The sequence below is a fragment of the Poecilia mexicana genome, unplaced genomic scaffold (genome assembly GCF_051168715.1).
Source record: "Poecilia mexicana isolate PSO_F unplaced genomic scaffold, ASM5116871v1 scaffold_23, whole genome shotgun sequence".
Taxonomy (NCBI): Eukaryota; Metazoa; Chordata; class Actinopteri; order Cyprinodontiformes; family Poeciliidae; genus Poecilia; species Poecilia mexicana.
The window spans coordinates 17,085,209-17,105,131 of record NW_028263392.1 but is presented as its reverse complement, the minus strand read 5'-3'; the positions used below and the strand labels follow the sequence as shown (position 1 = coordinate 17,105,131).

Sequence of the window (19,923 nt, the reverse complement as noted above, 5' to 3'; positions counted from 1 at the left end):
GTTTGGAATAATATCAACATATTTTACCAAGCAGACATGTCAGATTGTCAAAAAGGGCCTTAAAATAGCATTTATTGTCCAGTTGATAAGACAGTGGAGGCTTAAGGATCATCACAGTATTAACCTCACAGATTATAATTTCTCCACCGTGTCGTTTTAAAAACAACAAGGCAAACCAGAGAAATTCAAAGGTCAAGAATAAAGGAGAAATAAAGTCATAAAAACATAATTAGACCAAAAATCAGCTCTGGTTGTTTTCCTGCTGTTAAAACTAGAACTTCAGAACCTTTTGTATTAATTTCATATTGAGAAATTACAGCATGGACGATCATTTCAAAGTTTCTACAAAATGGTGAAAACAGCAGCAAGCAGGTCCTGGTACGGCTCCCAGAGGGACTCCTGATGGCACAACTGATGCTTTTCAAACAAACAATTTTTAAAACTGTTTCCATCCAACTGTTGGGCAAATTTTGAGAAAACTTAAAATGTTGCAAAGCATAATTTGAATAAATGTTGGAGCTGCGCATGGCTGTAATAAACAGGAAGTGGTTGAAAATGGAGAGAGGTTTTCAGGAAGGTCGTTTTCTATCCTGTCAACTTTCACTGGTGAAGCTTCCTGTCGTCTGGAGACAAAGAAAGAAACGTCATTTTAACGTAACGGTGGAAACTTCGGGTCAGAAACGTGAGGTAAACGTTCGTCAACCAACTCCATCTCCTCTTTAACTCTTGGAAAAACTAAAAACTACCTCAAGCAAGCGTAAAAATGGTTTGCAAAGTTGAGGAATATTTTGAATTTTGCTGTTTCCATCAAACATTTCTGATGCAGCAGCTGAAAAGACGCAAAGACAAAACAGATGAGAAACAGTTCGACTTGAATTTCTGCAGAAGGATTTCTAAGTGAACCTTTAGTTTTCATAGAGGAACCAAGAAAAGCTAAAGGCCATAAACACTCCAGACCCCAAACAGGCCTGACATGTTTAACACACACAGGAAACCGGATCGGTGCAGAAGCATCACCGTTATTCCTCATCTCGGGGTTTCATCCTCCCAAGCTACAATTTTTAAAAAATATTTCAGGTTTGCTCTATGAAAATTGAGGGTAATATTGTTGAGCTTGTCCTTCATTTTGCTTTCTCATATCTAGCTTTTCCAATCAGATTTCTGAGCTCGTTTGTTGTTAAAACTGCATCTCCCTGCAGAAACAAACCAAATGATCTCAGACTGAACCTCAGATGTTTGACAGAAATGTTGCACAATAATCTGTTTTCAGTAATAAAACCCCAGCAGCCATAAAAACAGACTCCAGTGATGTCTGTTGGTCTGAACGTCGTCCTGCTGCCTTTAGCCGAAATGTCGTTCTGATGGGCAGAATGAAAACAGGAATCTGGTGAAAACTGCAGCCATGATTCCAGATAAACGCAGGCAGAGAGAGAATAGAGCCTCTGATTCCCGATCAGCTCGGCTCCGGTTCCGCGTCCAGAGACTCGGCAGAGCCAACCGCCTCCCTCCGCTCCGCTATGGCAACGCCGAGCGAACGGCGCTCCGTCCAAAACAATTATCTGCTCTAATGGATTCGGTTGAGTCGGGGCCGACCTGAGACGGGGGACTGATTTATTTCATTCTTTCCTAAAGCAGAGCGGCCAATTATATTGCCTTAACTAGACGTTGGCTTTTTGAGTCGGCTACCCAGGCCCAATTAGAGAGCAGCTGCAGGTGGATTTTAATGGGAGCTTTTTTTCTGTGTGGATTTTCAGCTCATCTGTGTTTTTCTCCCGTTTCTGCTGCTGCATGGCTCAGCGACGGGGAGATTGCTGCTTGGTTATGAGTGAAGATGCTTTGTGGAGCACTGTGGGTCATCCAGACGTTGGCTTCGGTTCCCAGGAAAACGCCTCCTGTTGTCTCTGCGGTGGGGGGGCTGGTGCTGCCTCGCCAAAGTAACCAGTGGATTGTGTAGATTTGTGAAGTGCAGTGAGTTGGACCGAGTCCCGCGTTAACAGGATTAGAACGTCGGCCAAACGCCCGTCAGAGAGGCGCCATTGTTTGAAGCCCTCCACTCATCCTCTGTGTTTCTCCATCGGTAAATCTCTCCTTTATTGCGCCGTCAGATCCGGACTGCGCTCCCCATCGTTCACTGTCACTCATTCAGGGGCCGAGCGGAGGGAGACAACCGGCGCCACCCGGAGGCCGTTAGCGTTACCGGCTGCTGGCAGCGCTAACGGCCTGCAGAGTTTACTGTGGAGGGACAGAATAAACAAGCTTTTACTGTAACTATCGAACCATTCAAATAAAATAACCATGTTTATCAATACAAAATAAACTGAGATCTGTGAAATGTTGAGTAATTTATAATAATCAAATTTCCATAAAGGTTCGCTCACATGTTGCAGCTACAGTTTCCGATTTCTGATGTTTATTTATTTAAATGCAAAATCAATCTACTCACTAAGAGTAGCAACAATATTATTATTCAAGTAAAAGAAAAAAGTAAATGCAGTCAAACTACTTTATAAAGACTTTTTCCCAAAAAGTTACTCAAGTGAATGTAACCAGTAAAACCAGTAAACCCATTAATGACAGGACACGGGCCGATACAGCCGCCTCTACTGGAGCAGTAACTGAAGTTAGCAGATCTGAATCAGTGTCCAGTCCAGGGGGCCACGGCCCCTAATGCCCTCCGATGCCGCCGGCCTGGGCACTTCCCCCACACTAATACCCCCCTGCCCCCCTCCCTCTGGGCCTGCAGGGCTTTTCTCCATGTGCTGATTCAGCCTCCAACCTGCAGCTGTAATAAGACGGGAAAGAAGATTTTAACACTTAGAAATAAGAAATTATGTAAATTTTTCACACTATGGATACAGGATAATTTCATCCCCTGAGACCTGCAAATATTGCTCTAATAAATCAGCTGCACAGGCAAAGATTTCCAACACTAACTGGCTTCTAAATGTTTCTGTAGATAAACGCAGCCTGAATAATTACAGCCTCGTTTTAAGAAAAGTTTTTACTTCCAGGACAATCTCAATGAAAATCTGCATCAGAAACAGAAATTATGAATCTGTTTGGATTAGCAGCAACCAGAAGAGATGCAAAATCATCAGAGGAACGTTTTTATTTTAAGTTCAGCCATTTGTTTTCTTAATAATTCATGTAAATCATTTTTTTGTTGCTTTTTGAACAATTATCCCCTCTGGTTCTGAGCAGCTGGGAGGAGTTAATATGATGCGTAACCATGGCAACAAGGTGTTTACAACTGTTAGCAACTGATTAGCATCTCAGAAACTTGCATACCACCTGAACTTTGACCGTCCTGCCAGCTGTGTTGGCAGCATCATGATGTGGGGCTGCTTTCCTGCACAAAGTGGACGAGATAAAAAAAAATCCTTAAATTCACCTGAAATCTTCAGCTGGATGCAGAAACCTGGAGAATGAAACGTTTCCGGAGCTAAACTGTAAAGAAATCCATGAATTGACCTCAAACAACCTAAAAACAAAGTGATTTAAATGAACTGAACCGATTTTACCGGAAAGATTCAGCCAGATAAAGACCAGAGGAGGTTTAGTTTGGACTCTGTTACTGAAACTGCCTGTATATTCAAACTCCAGTTTTTATTGCATCGTCATGAATATGGATTATTATTCTGCCTTATTCTGAGGTAAATGGCTGCAGACGCAGAGCGATAAACTGAGGAGTTTCTGATTGTTTCCATCTTTAAGGCTGAAGCTGCTGGAGATGTTTTATTCTCTGGACGCATCAGGAGCGTGTTTCTTTCTGCGTCTGTTTTTTTAAACTAAACACCAATTACTTATCGCCACTTAAACTGCCGGCTTGAATTGCTACCTTGGAGCAGATTTTTCACAATTTCAGCCGCATCATTTTCAGCAGGGGTTCATCCTATTCCAGCACAAAGGAAACAAAAGCGTTTAGCAGGGCTGTTATCAGAGCATGTGGGTCGGCCTTTATAACCTGTAAACGTTTTTCCTTTTCTCCTCTCAGCCTGAAATGAGGATTCAGTGTGGAGTGATTTAGCGTTTTGCACGGCGGCGTTCTGAATACGTGATCATAACCTGTTTATGTTTCACACATCAGAGGTCTGGGGACGCTCATCAGCTTTCTATCCACTTCTCACCTGGTTTTATTGGCTGTTTTCTGCTGCTTTTAAATGTTTAAAAACATAAAATAAACCCTTGATGAAAATCTGATGGGATTATTAGTAAAAAACGTTTTTTTATTTCAATCATCCCTTTTGTGAGTCGTATCATAGAGCATTAAGACCAGGCCACCAGAATGTCACTTTAATTATGAGGATATAGTTAAAATATTAGCAGAATAAAGACAGTTTTACCAGAAGAACGTCCTAAAATACAAGAAATTAAGTTGTTTCAATGAGAAAAGGCCTGGATATTTACTTTAGTTTTCATTCTCCTAAAATCAAAACTTTATTCTCGTATTGGTAAAACTGACTTTATTCTTGTCTGACTCTAATATTTTATTGTAGGTTTGATCTGAATTCAACCTCCAAACAAACAGAAACTGTAAAACCTGCTAGTGGAACAAGATGGCCGCCCTGAACTCTGAACTGTGGAAACCCAACGAGTTCATTGGAAACACATTCAATCTCCAAACCCAGAGTTTGGTAACTGGATTTCTGAGTAAAGTTCTTCTGGGTGTTTTTGATGAACTTAAAGTTTAACTTGGTCTCTGACGGATCGTTTCCTCAAACCTCTGCTGGGACTTTCAGAGGAACCGACTGCGAACAGTTTGTCTTTTCTTATTTTGCAGCAGAACCCAGCCGAAGCCGAACGTCAGTCGGGCTGTGAAGTGTCCACATGATTGTCCTCTCAGGCTTTGCCATCTTCTTGTCAGAGTCTGATGCTGAGCACACTCCAGCTTTACTTTTTTCAGGATTTGGTTTCCTGGGAGCAAAAAGCTTCTGACATTTGCTGCTTTGCTTCTCGGAATGACACGGTTTGACTCGATTCTGCCTCCGTCGCTTTCGGTGTTGGCTGCTTTTCTTTGATTTGCGCTGCAGATGGTAATCCTGGAACAAGATTAGCTGACCATGAAACTGCCATCTCTGCTTAGAAGGGGCATTGCCCTGTGAAAGTCTGCGTCTTTATCTCGCTGTAGAAGTGCAGCTTCTCATCAGAGTATAAATAACAGGTTTGCATTTCATTTGGTCACCTCGGGTCGCTCAAAGACAAAATAAAAGGCGGTTGCACATCATCCGTGCGCAGTGCTTTCTGATTCGTCTCCTGAGATGAAGCGGCGCTGCTGGTTTGCGTGAGCATATTGTTCTTTTTAGCTTCATCCTCCTCAGTGGCGACACCTGTGAAGGCGATGATAAAAGCCAAGCCTGACGGCGCCTGCAGAGGAAACGCAGAAAGTTATTTTCTGCTCCGTAAATACTTAGATTTAACTTTTTTACAATAAAAACAGCAATGTAGCAGCTTGTTCAAGTCCAACAACCTGATCACCTCATCAGCAGTGATTCAGCTCTGATGGTAACGAGTCTGTCATTCATTCATTCATTCATTCATTCATTCATTCGGGTGTTTCGGAGGCGAGATGCATCTTAAAGCTGCAGGAAATGTTAATGTTTGAGGTCTGGATCTTTTTCAGCGTTCTGTGGATTTTCTCTCTTCTTTGGAATCAGCTGCTGCTTTTCTGTTATAAATGTTTTAAATGTGCACAAAAAACACAAGTTTCATTGTTTCCATTAAATGTGAAACACGATTAGAATCACATGTGAATAAGTTTAATAAGTCCTCCAACCACTTCCTGTCGTTTTCTTCTTCATGGGGATGTGAATAAAATGTTTCCATTGCAGTTTGGATTCGGCCAAAATACCTTCTCATCCAAACGCTGAAACTTTTCATTGACAAGTTTTTTTGGGGGGTTTTTGTCGGTTTTTTCACCAAACGAACGTATTTTTGAAATGTGAGCTGTTCACCTCGCGTGAGAAAATAGTTCAATCGTTTAAATGAACAATTACAGAAACATACAGTAATGACTTCATTAGTCACAAAAAGCCAAATTAAAGGGCGGAGCTGCTCTTATTTTCACAAATAAACATTTTAAATGAAAAACTGTTTTCTGGAAATGTTAACCCAAGATAGACGTTATAAAAAAATACTTCAATTATTTTAAAAGGGAATTTACAAAAATGCTTCCAGAGAACCACAGAAGAAAAAAACCGAAACGGAAGAGCAGGGTTGCCAGGTTGGGAAAATTTATCCTGCTTCTAAAAACATCTGATGGATTTTTAGAAAGTATTCAATCCAAAAACACCAAATTTCACCAAGTGTTGTTGGTCTAGTTTCTACTGCAAATATCTTCGTTTTATCTTATTTAAGTTATAAGTAACTTTTCAGGAGATAATAGGATCTTGATTAAAGTAAATAATTCCTTAAAATTGATTTAAAAAGTTCTAGTTCTGGCAGATTATTTGCTTTATAACATGGTAAATTGTCTTGCTAGAGTGGAATTAGGATTGTTTTAAATCAACATTAAGGATTTAATATTAAACTTTATTTTTATGGGTTTTTATGAGTTAAAGTTTGCAGTAAAAAGTGGAAGAAGTGAAGGTGAATCTTTGCGCTGCAGTTAGAAATGATTTTAAGTAAAAGCTGACATATGAGGTCAGTTTGACCCATCAGGACCACCGTAGCTGCTGCTCTGTTGTTCCAGAGGCTGGATGTGTTGACAGAAACAGGTTGGGGGGGGGGAGGTCTTCGCTCAGTCAAAGGCCGCCTTTCAGCCTCCATGAAGCATTTATGAACCGGCATCTCCCTCCTCTGCTCTTTATTCTGTTCACAACCTCTTCCTCCCCCATCCCTCTTCTTCTGTGGTGCACACCCTCTGCCCTTCTTCCTCTTGTCCTCTCAGCTCGTCTTCCTGTTGTTCTCTCTCACACACACACACACACACACACACACACGCACACACACACACACACACGCAGCAGCCTGTAATAGATTTACCCTCTCCTGGAGTTTGTGCGCTCGTCTCTGGTGTGTATTTTTTGAGAGTCCCTCTTCAACAACTCAAGCAGAGCGGATCTCGGCGCTCTGAGCCCCTCTGCCTCAGAGTAAATGTTTGTGCTGCGAGAAAAGACTCACAAAAACCGCCGGAAGAAGCATTTATGCCAGTCGGCTGCACATTTTTAGCACTTTTAAAGTGTGTTTGTGTAAATGCGACGCGTTGCTGTAGACAGACTTCTCAGATAAGCGTGTCACTCTGTGGCTCACTGCAGGGTTTTTTTTCTGCGAGCGAGTGTGCTGACTGTTAAACAGGTGGAAGTGACACGCCCGGGTGTGTAAATGTGTGTGTGTGAGGTCCGCTCCTCTGCTCTTTGATCCCCGTCCTGACAGCCCACCACCTGGGACGATCCGCCACATGCTGCATGGCTCCAAGGCGCGGCGACAGCTCGGGAATCTCAACGCGCGGCGGCGGCGGCGCTCTCCAGCCCCCCCTGCATGCTATATGCTGCCAGAATCGCTAATGCTAACACCAAAAGCTAACCCTCAAATGTCCAGCTCTGCAGGAAACGCCACTGGAATCGTAATTTGTGGCTAGCAGCTAACACTGTTTATTGGAATTGCAAATGGCCCATCGGGGGCCAAAAACGTGAACACCGGTGCAATTGGAATGATAATAGTAGTAATGCTGCGGGCCGAGGCTACGCTAACGGTTCCCTGCTGGATGCTTTGCACCGAGCTGGAGGAAAACCGCTAAAAGCTAATGTGGCTCCAAGGCTACAGTCTGATTAACTTTAAACCAAACACCTTGTTCAGCTTACAGTCCAGGCTTTGACTGGGCCAATATTTAACCTTCGTTTCATAATTTTTTGAGCCATACAGACATAAACATGATGGAGCAGCTTTAGCCTGCTTCGTGTTGTCAGTCAGGTCCTGTTTTTATTATTTTTAATGATTTATTTATTCCAGTTTGTCTGTGGAGGTGAACTCAGCCGTGTTATGAAGCTCGGTGGCCAAACCTTCAACTGCTGCTGTGTCGTTATTCAACAGGTTGTTGCTAGGCAACCAAAGAGAGAGGAAGTTGGTTGATTCCACTAACCCAGGGGTGTCAAAGTCAAATGGACGGAGGGCCAAATAAAAAATTTAGCTACAAGCCGAGGGCCGGACTGATCGAATGTTCATTGAAATTTTTTTAAATGACGCATATAGTCTAGTGAACCTAATTGAACCTACTGAAAACCTAACAAATATATTTCAATATGATCAGATAAATAAAGCAATATTTTCTTATGGCTCTGTCAGTAATCTTTAATTTTCAACAGACACAACTGAAATATTTTTAAAATATAATTGGATTGAAATACAATAAAATAAAGTGCAAAAATCTATTAATCCACATATGTCAGAGTCAAGGCATTTAGATGTGTCGCCGGCGAATTACGGTACTGCAAATTTAGATGTGTCGCCGGCGACACATCTAAATTTGCAGTACCGTAATTCCGCCACACGTAGCGCTAAGTGGAAAAATTCCAACGGTTTCTGAAAGGGGAGACGTTGCACTTTCCAGCAAGTATCGGGTTAATACGGTAACTTCGCAGCTGCAGCTGCAGAGAATGTAATTAATCCGGGGGGGGACTCGTTTAATAGACGGTATATTTCGGCAATAACTTGGTGGATATTGAAAGTTCCGGTTGTTATGGATACATGGGTAAGTACATCATCTCACAGAACATTTAAAGAACTACTTACAGTTCAAATAAGGAAGATATTTTTTTTTCAGACGGGGTGCCGGCTTGCTGCGGTCTGCGGGCCGGTTCTAATAATAAATCAAGATCATCCCAGGGGCCGCAAAAAACCTTCTCGCGGGCCGGATGTGGCCCGCGGGCCTTGACTCTGACATATGTGCACTAACCTAATGTCTCACTCTGGATCAGTCAGAGAATATTCTACATGTTGAATATTCTATCAGCTGTATTATCTATTGATCGCGTCTGTCGCGATATTTATTATTGATTTATTATCTAGCTTTATGTTAGATTGACTTATTTCCTTCTCCACACATCCAGTTCATGTCAGCTGTCCGTAAATGTCAACGACAGTTTGGAGAAAACACCAATCAGTTGGTTGTTCAACAATAATTGAACAATTTTCTGTTGAGTCTTTCTCATCCAATAGATGTAGACATAATCACAATACAGTACTTTAGCCTTAAAATTAACCAAAGTATGAAAAAACCTAAAGAATATTAAAAATAATAAAAACACTCTAAAAACTAACTAAAACTGACGAGTTGTGTTTTCTGTCTTGTCCTTGGTGATTGTTTATTAGAAAATATTTCTGCCTCTCGATTTTTTGATTTTTGCTTTGTTCTTATTGACTGATGGTTTTCAGCAACAGGCGGGGGAGGAGGAGCTTGTTGTGTATGATGCTTTTTATGCATTTCTAAGTCTCCATCTTGCTGATTGTCCCATTAGAAGGCGACAGGAAGTGACACGCGGTGGACTGTGTGTTAGTGGAGGTGAAGCAGACACTAAGCCCGGTGTTATCCGTGCAGTGCAGCGGCGGGCGCAGCGCGGCGCAGCACAACACGGTGCAGCGGCATCCAGCTCACGTCGGCGGTGCCAGGCGATGGGCCAGCTCGTCCCGCAGGACGCTGCAGGAATCCAGATCCATTTCGCTCCCAGCCTCATCACTGGGACTGTGGGACGGCAGGCGAAACCCGCTCCAGATGCTCGCTGCTGGACCGCAGGCCAGGCGTCACCGGCCATCAGAACCAGCAGCGGCTCCGCCTCGGTCCGGCTGATTTGATTTGTGTCAGAGCACAACGGGAAAACAACAAAGCAGATGTAAACAAAAGCGCTTTCTGCTCACCGCTGGACAAATAAGCACAGAAATTAACAGATGGCAAAAACTGGAGCCTCCAGAATGACGATCCGGCAGCGGCTCACCTGTGGCTGCTGCGTGATGATGGGATATTTACCTCTCTAATAAAGCAGCTCGTGTTTGATGCAACACAATCTCAGACCCACAGTGTGTAATGTTTTCTGCGCCGCATCCTCAGTCTGGATTGAAAGGAACTCCTGAGATCTTTGTATTAATTGATTCAGACAGAAGGATCTTCAGATTTTCTGGCCCAGATCAACAGACAGCCGATGTTTGCAGAAGAGCCACGCCTCTTTGTCTGGCCTAAATGTTTTCTTCCTGGGTTTTTTTGCATGAATGTGCAGATTTCTGCAGCTCTGCTCTTCCTCTCTGCAGGGACTCAGAAACCTGCTGCACTTTGCATCTTTCTGTTGGCTTTAGAGGCAGAAATGATATCTAATGTTTGGGATTAAATACAATCCATCAGGTGGAGTATGGAAGGCAAACGGAGCATAAAGTGAATTAATAAATGCCCTACAGATAATTTTCTATAATTAAATGTTAGATTCTTCTCAGGACATTTGTAGGTAAATAAACTGAGTACATAACTTAATCTTCAAATAAAATATGGAATAATATTCAAAAAATTTATATTAATAAAATAACTAATTATTAGAAATTTTATTAAAACATATTTATTACAAATAATTTATAGTAGTAGCTAAAGTCATTATAGACATACATATAAAATATATTTATAATAAGTAATTGATAATAATAATAATTAGAATATTGGTAATAATGGTAGTATTATATATTTTTTTCCATTAAGCCATTTTTACAGCTTTTTTTCCCAGAATTTTAAGTAATTTGACCGTTTTGTGAAATTTGTCCATTTTCTGTTTTTCTTTAATTTTTACAAACATTTTGAATCTCAGTTCACAAACTGTAATGTAATTGGTCCATATTTAATGTCAGAAGATAAATGCAGCAGATTTCAGCCTCCTGCAGAGAGAAATGATCATTTATTTTAAGATTTGAGGCACAAACAGGCTGTAGAATCTGTAGAAGCTCTTCCTGGCTTGACCTTCATGTCTGTAATTAAATCAGGTCAGCGAGAGCATCGCTTCCTTCTGCAGCGTTCCTCTGATTGCTGCAGGATTAATGAGCAGAAAGCCGCTGCTCCAGCGTTTCTGCCTTTTATTTTGTGTTTGTGTTCCTGCGTCTCCCCGTGTGCCACTTCCTCTCGACTCGACTCATCAGGCTTTGAAACCGATCCAGAAGCCTTCTCGTCATCTCAGGCTGGATGTTTGTGTTGTTAACATTCACTCAACGTCTGCAGGTGTCGACAGGTGATGCCAAGCAGATGAATATAGAAGCTGCTCTTTGTTGCTGATCCCTCTGCTCTCTGTGTTTCCTCTGTCTCTCCAGGCTGCTGTTTTGTCACGTTTTACACAAGGAAAGCTGCCCTTGAAGCCCAGAATGCACTGCATAACATAAAGACCTTAACAGGGGTGAGTATTTGTGTCTTGGCTTCTCCTCTTCCCACCTTTCGCTCTAATCACACACTCCCAGCAGCGCCCTGAGGCGCGCTCGCCCCCGGCCTGCGTGTGTCGGGGAGATTACCTCCATGCTGCCATGCCGCATTTAGCAGCGGTGAGTGACCGGCCGCGCGCAGGTGAGCAGCCGCCTGTCGCAGGGAGTTTGTGTGAGAAGCCTGGCCGTTGATAAGCAGGGAAGCAGATGCTGAAGGCAGCCGCCGCTGGGAGTTTGTTGGAAACAAATACTCCTGTTTGGAAGCATTGTTCCTCCAGAGGAACACGCTGCGAATGGCGTGGAGCTGGGAGCCGAGCTGAAGGTGTCTCCCAGCTGGATAATAACATTAGAAAGAGCTGGATTTGTTTTGGTGGAGCTGCAGGAGTCAGAGATGTAATGTGGTCTCTTTACTGGGCCTGCAGAGATGCAAATTAAACTTTGTAGCCCCGTTTCAACATCCAGAGGTTCCTCCAGGACTGCTGGTCCTTCCTCTAAAATCTTCTCATTCTCTACTATAGAAAACCTGATTATTTGAAGTAGTTTCTTTTATTTACTCAGGTTTCTCCTGTTCAGATCACACAACAAGAGATCCGCAGGACATCTCTATAAAACAAGCTTACAGAGGCTGCATGCAGCAGGTCGTTATAATGAATGTGTGTCAGTTTGTCACTCAGTATGGAAAAACATTCCTGACAGATTACAGCATCTTAAAAAGTCATAAAGGGACTTCCTCTGTCTCCGTCCTCTCACTAAGCTGCTTCTAAACGACACGCATCCTGTTTTACTGTTACACTTTTCTCATTTAGGCAAAAAATAATTTGGGTTTTAATGAGATATAAAAGTCGTTAAACCAAGAAAAGACACACTGCTCTCGTACTTATTTCCCAGCTCTGGCAGTTAAGCTCTTCTGTCCAGAGTTACTGGACTCAGTGGGTAAGACGTGGGCAATACGACTCTCTGCTCAGGGCGTCTCTGTCAGGGGTAACCGCTACAAACATCTAGAGAAACATAGAAAAGACAATCATGTGACATCATCAGACATATATACTCCAGTCCGTTTGTCTTGAAAGTCCGGTTCGTTTGGTGAGTGTGAACGCTTAACCAAACTAAAACAGCAAACTCTGGTCCGTCTACAAACCTTCAACTTGCTCCAGTGGATCATGGGATCGGCCTCCTGGGCGGTTCAGGAGGGAATCCCTCATATCCCTGTATGGAGCCAGAATCCTGCCCCTTTCTCTGCGCAGAGGAAGCGTGTTAATTGCGAGCGGAATAAGCGGGTTAAAGTCAGCCTGTTGATCCGTCCGGTGATCCGCAGCTGGAGGAGAGAAGCAGCCTGAGGACAGAGGCAGCAGCAGGTTTAGGATTAGAGGACATGAAATCGCCTCGGTAACGCCGTCCTATCCGCTCCGGTCAGCCGTCCTCTGCAGGTAAACCTGCAGCCTGCTGAGGAAATGTTCATCCTGATGCAGCTAAACTGGACCTTCAGATCCTTCCTCTGCACTCGCGCCAACATGACAGGAATCCGTTTCTGTAACTGTGAACATTTAGATTACTGGGCAGTTTTATTTATTTACTTTAAATTCAAATTTAAAGACAATTAGAATTTTCTTCAATATGTAAAGCATAATATTTCTCAGGTCACAAATATTTCTGCAGAAACACATTATTGGCTGGTATAAATTTTCTTCTATCCTATTTTAACATCAAATCAGAAATAGGTAAGGGATTCGTATCAAACTCATGCCGCGGGGGCCAAAACTAGCTCGCTTTAACGTCTTATGTGGCCCTCATAAAGAGAACATTCAAGATAGCCGCTAAAATATCATTTTATCATCAAATCGAAGCAGTTTTTATCTCTGCCAAGTCGGGGCTTGAACAGCTGCGCTAGCTACTTTTAGCACAACCTGAACACAGTGATGGTCTTCTCCAGCGTCCAATCAGATCGCTTTTTAGAAGCAGAAGTTAAAACTGGATGTCGTTTGCGCGTCAGATTTACAGGTGTACCAGAAACATGGAAATACAAAGGTTCCCGACCAAACAAAAATTGTATTAATTGCATTAAAATTTGTTTTATGTTGATATTTATGGAATTACATCATGAAAATCAATGCAACAGCAAAAACTGTAAATAACAGCAGGAGTGTAAACACTGATGGAGTTTGTTTCTGCTTGAAGGAAGGATCTGTGATGATGCCAATTTGTTCACCTGGGATGCAGCAGTTTCATACACGAGGTGCAAAATTAGTCTAGATTATAGGTCCATTAATCCTAATCTACAGAACCTGTAATCTGTATCTAATCCCCCTAATCTTCCATTTTATAACTGAGAATCAGCAGAGAAAAACTCAGGAATCGTTGATGTAATCCAGCTTATTTTCAACAGAACCTTTGTACTGAGAGGCTCTGCAGCTTTTACATGTTGGCTGCGAGGCGGTTTCACTTTAAAAGGCTAATGGAGCAGACAGAGAGAGTTTTATTGCATGGAAGACAAACTTCAGGGCAACACGACCCACAAGCCTCTTCTTTCTGCTTGTAAAATTTTCCACAAAGCATCAAACACAGATATCAGCATTTAAACCAGGAATGAAAGGCTTTTAATCCCAGTTTGGAGGATTTTGGTCTCATTTTGCTCCGTGCCGCTGAACCTTGAGGGAGCCGTCCTCTGAGGACCAGATGACACTGATCAACAGCTCAATATGTCCGTAATTAAAGCTGCAGCGCATTCATCATGTCGGAGACGCACAGCAATGACTCGCGGATGTCAGATCGTCCCGTATTGACTGAGAGATATGCTTTTAAATTGAATAAACCGCAGCGCGAGGATCAGCAGCAGCTCTCCAACATGTACCTGCAGCAGACACAATCAATAGCAACATAATAACGCAGAATTGATGCGGTTTTGTTTCTGATTTCGTCTTTTCATAAAAGCTTCTGATTCGACCAGGCTGAAAAGGTTAGGGGGCGGGGCTAAAAGCCAGCGCTTGATGAGGAGTCGGGATTAATTGCTCATGGAGACGTGAAAACAAAAGGAGAGCAGGCAGAGCGGGGCGAGAGGCGAGCCAGAGATTAGTGGAGCTGATGTACGGACGGACGGGGAAAAGGTGGAGTGGAGCGCTGCCGCTCGCCCGAGGCCAAAGCAATAAACGGGCCGCCGTTAAAAACCAATACCTGCTTATTAACTCCCCCACTCTGTGAGCTTGTAAAAGCCAGTGGAACAATGTTTGAGTTGGCACTCTTCCCTTCCCTCGCTCTATCGCTCTTTCCAACCCAAGACCTTAACAGGGAGAGATGCAGTCAGAGTGGAAAGCTGGACGGGGCCCAAACTGCAGAAAGGATTCTGGTGCCGCCAGCGGCAGCCATGTTGGTTTGGGGCAGGAACACGCTTCTTGTTACCAGTCGCTGCACTTAAATGTGTCCAGATATGATTTTCATGTTTGCAGACCTGAGATATTAAATCATATTTAGTCACTTCTCCACTTCCTGAGTGAATTTACTACAACCTGCAGAATCTTTTCCTTTTTTTGTGCCTATTTTGATGTTTTTTTTTTTTTTTTTTTAAATTTAGACCAATAAAGTCTTATTGTTGCAGCTTTAGGACCAACTTGAAAAAAACCTTAAAATAAGGATCCAGCCTGCAGACATTTCTTCCATCATGAAGTTATAATCACACATCATGATTTATTCAGTTTGTTCAGTGGATACTTTGTGAACCAGCTGCCATGCATGGTGGTGGTAGCATCATGCTGTGGGCCTGCTCACATATTTACATTTCTAAATTGGTCTTTACAAGCCTGCATCTTAAATGCTGTTTAAACTTTATGGATTATCTTTAAAAATCAGTTTTTTCCCTGAAAACCAGTTTTGAATCATTTTACCAATTTAATTAAACAGATAATCAAATATTCAGTTAGAACGACGGCAGGAAATTATTAATGGCTGCAAAAAGCATGTTGAGGTAAAAATATAGAAAAGGAAAAATTAAACTTTCCATTTCTACACCTTTTCTTCTTCGTCACCGTCCTCCTCCTCCTCTTCTGTGCTTTGATTCCACATCATGTCCCATGCTGCGTTCATGGGCCTGTGGACAAATAGAAATATCTGCAATCTCTCGATGAATACATGCACTGTTGTGATTACTTAATAGACTCCACAGAGTTTTTGGCAGGAATGTAATGCCATACTGGTCCAACATCAGTGTCTGACCTCACACATGCATTTCCTTAAAAATCCCAAAATATGAGGCAAGCATCAAACAAATGAATGCTTGAATCTTTTCTCTTCAGTTTGTTTTTGTGATGAGAAGGAGAAGAAAAGAAAAATGAACAAACTTTCCTTTTCTGTACCTTTATTTCTTCTTCGTCATCCTCCTCTTCTTCTGTTTTGTATCTTCATCACGTCCCACATGCTGTGTTCATGGCCCCACAAATAAACAGAAATGACCCAATCAGAGGTACTCAGTCAGGAATGGGACTCCATACTTCCTCAACATTAGTGTCTGACTTCACATATGCATTTCTGGAAGAATGGTTAAAAAAAAAATCCCAAAAATCCCAAAATATGAGGCAACCATTAAACAAATGAATAGTTAAATATTTTCTGTTTCTATTCAGTATTAATGTGTTTTTACAAGCCATTATTAGCAGATAATAAAGCCGTTTTCTAGTCATCTGTCTGCTTTGGGTTGGACTATCCTCGCTTCGTTAATGCGCCGTCACGACGCAGCGCGGTACAAAAAATAAAGAAATAAAACGCAGAACAATAATGAGTGTTTCTGTGAAGACAAACAGAGCCGACTGTTTTCCAGCTTTCCCTGAACTTCTCCTAATGACCCACTAATGAAGGTCGAGGGGGGTGGAGACAAAGTGTTGCCTGGAGAGCCATGTGTTCATCCCCACACACACACACACACACACACACACACACGCTACCCCTTCCATAACCCATCTATCGTTGGGAAACATGCGCCGCCCCCCGGAGCGATTTAAAGCCATAAGACCCGACCCCTGCTGCACGGCCTGCCTGCCTCTAACACTCACATCCTCCGCTTTCATCTGCAGAGAAAATATGCCTCAGCAGTTACTTTCACCTTTTTATTAATTTATTTTTCTAATTTCCCCCTCCTGATCCACTCCAACACACACACACACACACACACACACACACACACACACACACACACACACACACACACACACACACACACTCACGGCGAGTTAAAAGCTGTCAGCCTGCCCGTCAGACAAGGTTGTTTTAGATTTTCCACTAAATTGAACTCTTTCATTAGCGGCTGACAGATGTCTAAATGCCCCGTGTCCCCTGATAACCACCCACCCGGCTCCAGACGCCCATAGAGAGGGCCCCGGGGCCGCTTGTTCCCCATCTGAAGCGGGGTCGGAGGGAACACGGAGGGCCGGATGGGAGGGGGAGCTAATCTAGGAAGTGTCCTCTGGAGTGCCCTCCAGCTTGGAGCGTTTCAGCCTTTTATCCTTGTTTTCTTCTCCATCTTCTTGGATCTCTGCCTCCATCTTTTTGTCCTCGGCACAAAAAAAGAGAGAATCTTTTCAAGGATGTAAAATCCTGACGGAAAGCCGGGGAGGCTTGGTCACGTGTCGGGACGGGATCACGCCGATCCCGTCCTTGACGTGGGCGGATCAGAGCGTGGGCTCATTAAAAGCCGCCGTGGCGCAGAGACCACACACGCCTTACCTTTCTGCTGCTGAGATAATTAGCCACTCTTCGGCGGCACGACGCAGGCCTCAAGGTTGTGTGTGTTCCTCCAACCAAAGGCACATCAAAGCCTCCCTTCAAAGCCAGCTGGATCTCAAGCAGGGTTAAGGTTTAAAAGCAGCAATTTACAGTCCAAAGACATAAGTCATTTAATCAGTCGGTTATTATTTCAAGTCAGCGGACGGCGCTGCAAACAGACTGTAAGTGATAATGTGCATTATCGGTTTCAGTGATGTGAGAAATCCTGTCCTTTCATGCGGAAGGGCCCGTGGTCGCAGGACCCCCGCTGCGCCGGGCTTTGAAGCCGACGCGAACACTTGCTTTGGAGGCTCTGGCTGCGTTCACGCTGCAGGTCTGAGTGCTTATTAGATCCGTCAGAGGAGATGAAGGCCAAACAAAGTTAGAATGACACATCATTTGTCCAAATGAACAGCTCCTACTGTCACAAACGCCACGCTGACACCAGCGAACTTCAGCAATCAAAGCCAAACTTTTTAAACAGTCTTAATTAAACAGGACAAATAATAAAAGATTCACTTCTCCCGTGTTTGATTGTAGATAAATGGATGGTGAAATTGTGGAAAGCTCAGCTCACGCTGTGGGATTTTAGATATCATACATCATGCCAAACTGTGGAAACAGTTTACAGAGTGAGCCAAGTCACGCTGGAGGATGTGAGATATTGTAGACACTGGAGAAAACGATCAAGCAGGCGCTGATGGAAATGCTCTGATTATTGAAATCAGACCCTGGAGACATTTTTATCAGCTGTTGCCATAGGATATTTATTTCTTTTTCTTTTTCCTTGAAATAAACCGTCTAAGTGACACAAAAACTCAAACTGGCTCCTAAGGACAAAAACATATCATAGAAAGCAGTGAAAAACACATTTAATCCAACAAAAACGGACACATTTATTAACCTTAAGGTCTAATTTAGGATGATCCACAATTAAATTCTTTTTTATTACATATTAAAATTTCACACCCTCTACTGATAAGCTAATGCTGAAAGGTAGCATAAGCTAACTGCGCTGCATGAATAAAACCAGCACGAGAGTCAAACCGGACATTTGGAACTAAGGAGAATATCCAATCAAAGCGGTTTAAAGTTGACCCCGCCCTGTTCTGCCCCCTGCAGCTGGGAGCAATTAAGTACATCCTGAAAAAAACATGCAACGACTAGGGAGGCTAACAGAGCAGCCAGAAGTAATTTGACTATGAGGCTGACGGAAAAAGACAGGAGGGCGGCTAAATGCTAGCTGCGCTAAAGGCAAAAGGTAAGATTAACGATACTGATAAACACGCTTCATTCTAAATACGAAATGCTTCGTTCTAAATACGAAACGCTTCGTTCTAAATACGAAACGCTTCGTTCTAAATACGCAACGCTTCGTTCTAAATACGCAACGCTTCGTTCTAAATACGAAACGCTTCGTTCTAAATACGCAACGCTTCGTTCTAAATACGCAACGCTTCGTTCTAAATACGAAACGCTTCGTTCTAAATACGAAACGCTTCGTTCTAAATACGCAACGCTTCGTTCTAAATACGCAACGTTTCGTTCTAAATACGCAACGCTTCGTTCTAAATACGCAACGCTTCGTTCTAATACGCAACGTTTCGTTCTAAATACGCAACGCTTCGTTCTAAATACGCAACGTTTCGTTCTAAATACGCAATGCTTCGTTCTAAATACGCAATGCTTCGTTCTAAATACGCAACGTTTCGTTCTAAATACGCAATGCTTCTTTCTAAATACGCAACGCTTCGTTCTAAATACGCAACGTTTCGTTCTAAATACGCAACGCTTCGTTCTAAATACGCAACGTTTCGTTCTAAATACGTAATGCTTCGTTCTAAATACGAAACGCTTCGTTCTAACTTCACGATGCGTTTCTGAAACGTTCACTTCATTTTACTCAGAATGTTTCAGTATAAACACACAACCTTCATTAATGAAGCCATTTAAAGTTTAAATATTTCCATAATGTAGCTAATGGCGTTTGCTCTTGGAGAATATCATTGAGTATATTTCCTAATATTGGCATGAAGTTGAACATTTTAGTTTAAACCCTGAATAATCTGACCTACTTTTATTTATGAGCTGTACTATTTTAGCATTGTAAATGTAATATCAAATTTTTTATTTTTTTTTTTTATTAGTTGGGTTTGTATGAAATTCGAATACAAAAGAGAGAAATCTAGAAAACACTGTTGATTTGATGAAATATTGTAAAATGGACAGAAATAGATATTATCTTACAAATTTGAGCCCAGCTTGCGTTTTTTATTCTTCCTATATAAGCTGCACATGTTTTTAAAACTGGATAATAATGAATGTTGTGTTCACGAAACCATCAGCTCTTCCAGATTATATTTTTCTAATTGAAAACAAGAAAAGGAAATGTATATAAACTATATAAACTGTTTTCATTCTGATCTCTCACTCCAGAAAACGACTCAGGACTTAGAAAAGCTTTGGTTATTCTGTATTTTGTCATTTTCATTTCCTACTATTAATAGTCCTGCACCACCGTTTTTATTTATTTATATTTTTGTCGGCCGTCTTCACGCTTCAGCTGCTCCGGCTTTTTGGCAATTCTGTTACTAATCTAAAAAGTATCTCTAAATTATTCATGAAGCATTTAAATAAACACTTTTATTTTGATATATTTCTCAAGGTTCTTGTTTTAAAGTGTTTAAAGAACCGTTTTTGTTGGTTAGGAGCCCATTTCATCTCTCGCTTCATGGGATAGATGTGCTGTCTTAGAGGAGAGAATCCCAAGTGGTCAGTCATGCAGACAAGCTGTAAACAAGC

General features: G+C 42.3%; 1 protein-coding gene across 3 annotated transcripts in view; it reads left to right on the top strand.

Moving 5' to 3' along the window:
• The window catches only part of celf2 (cugbp, Elav-like family member 2), a 211,579-nt gene that overhangs the window by 133,671 nt on the left and 57,985 nt on the right, over positions 1 to 19,923 (top strand). For all 3 annotated transcript variants that reach the window (XM_015002472.2, XM_088003064.1, XM_088003065.1), the window contains exon 4: positions 11,272 to 11,354. In XM_015002472.2, coding sequence (XP_014857958.1) covers positions 11,272 to 11,354 — 83 coding nt within the window. The remainder of the gene's footprint in view (positions 1 to 11,271; positions 11,355 to 19,923) is intronic.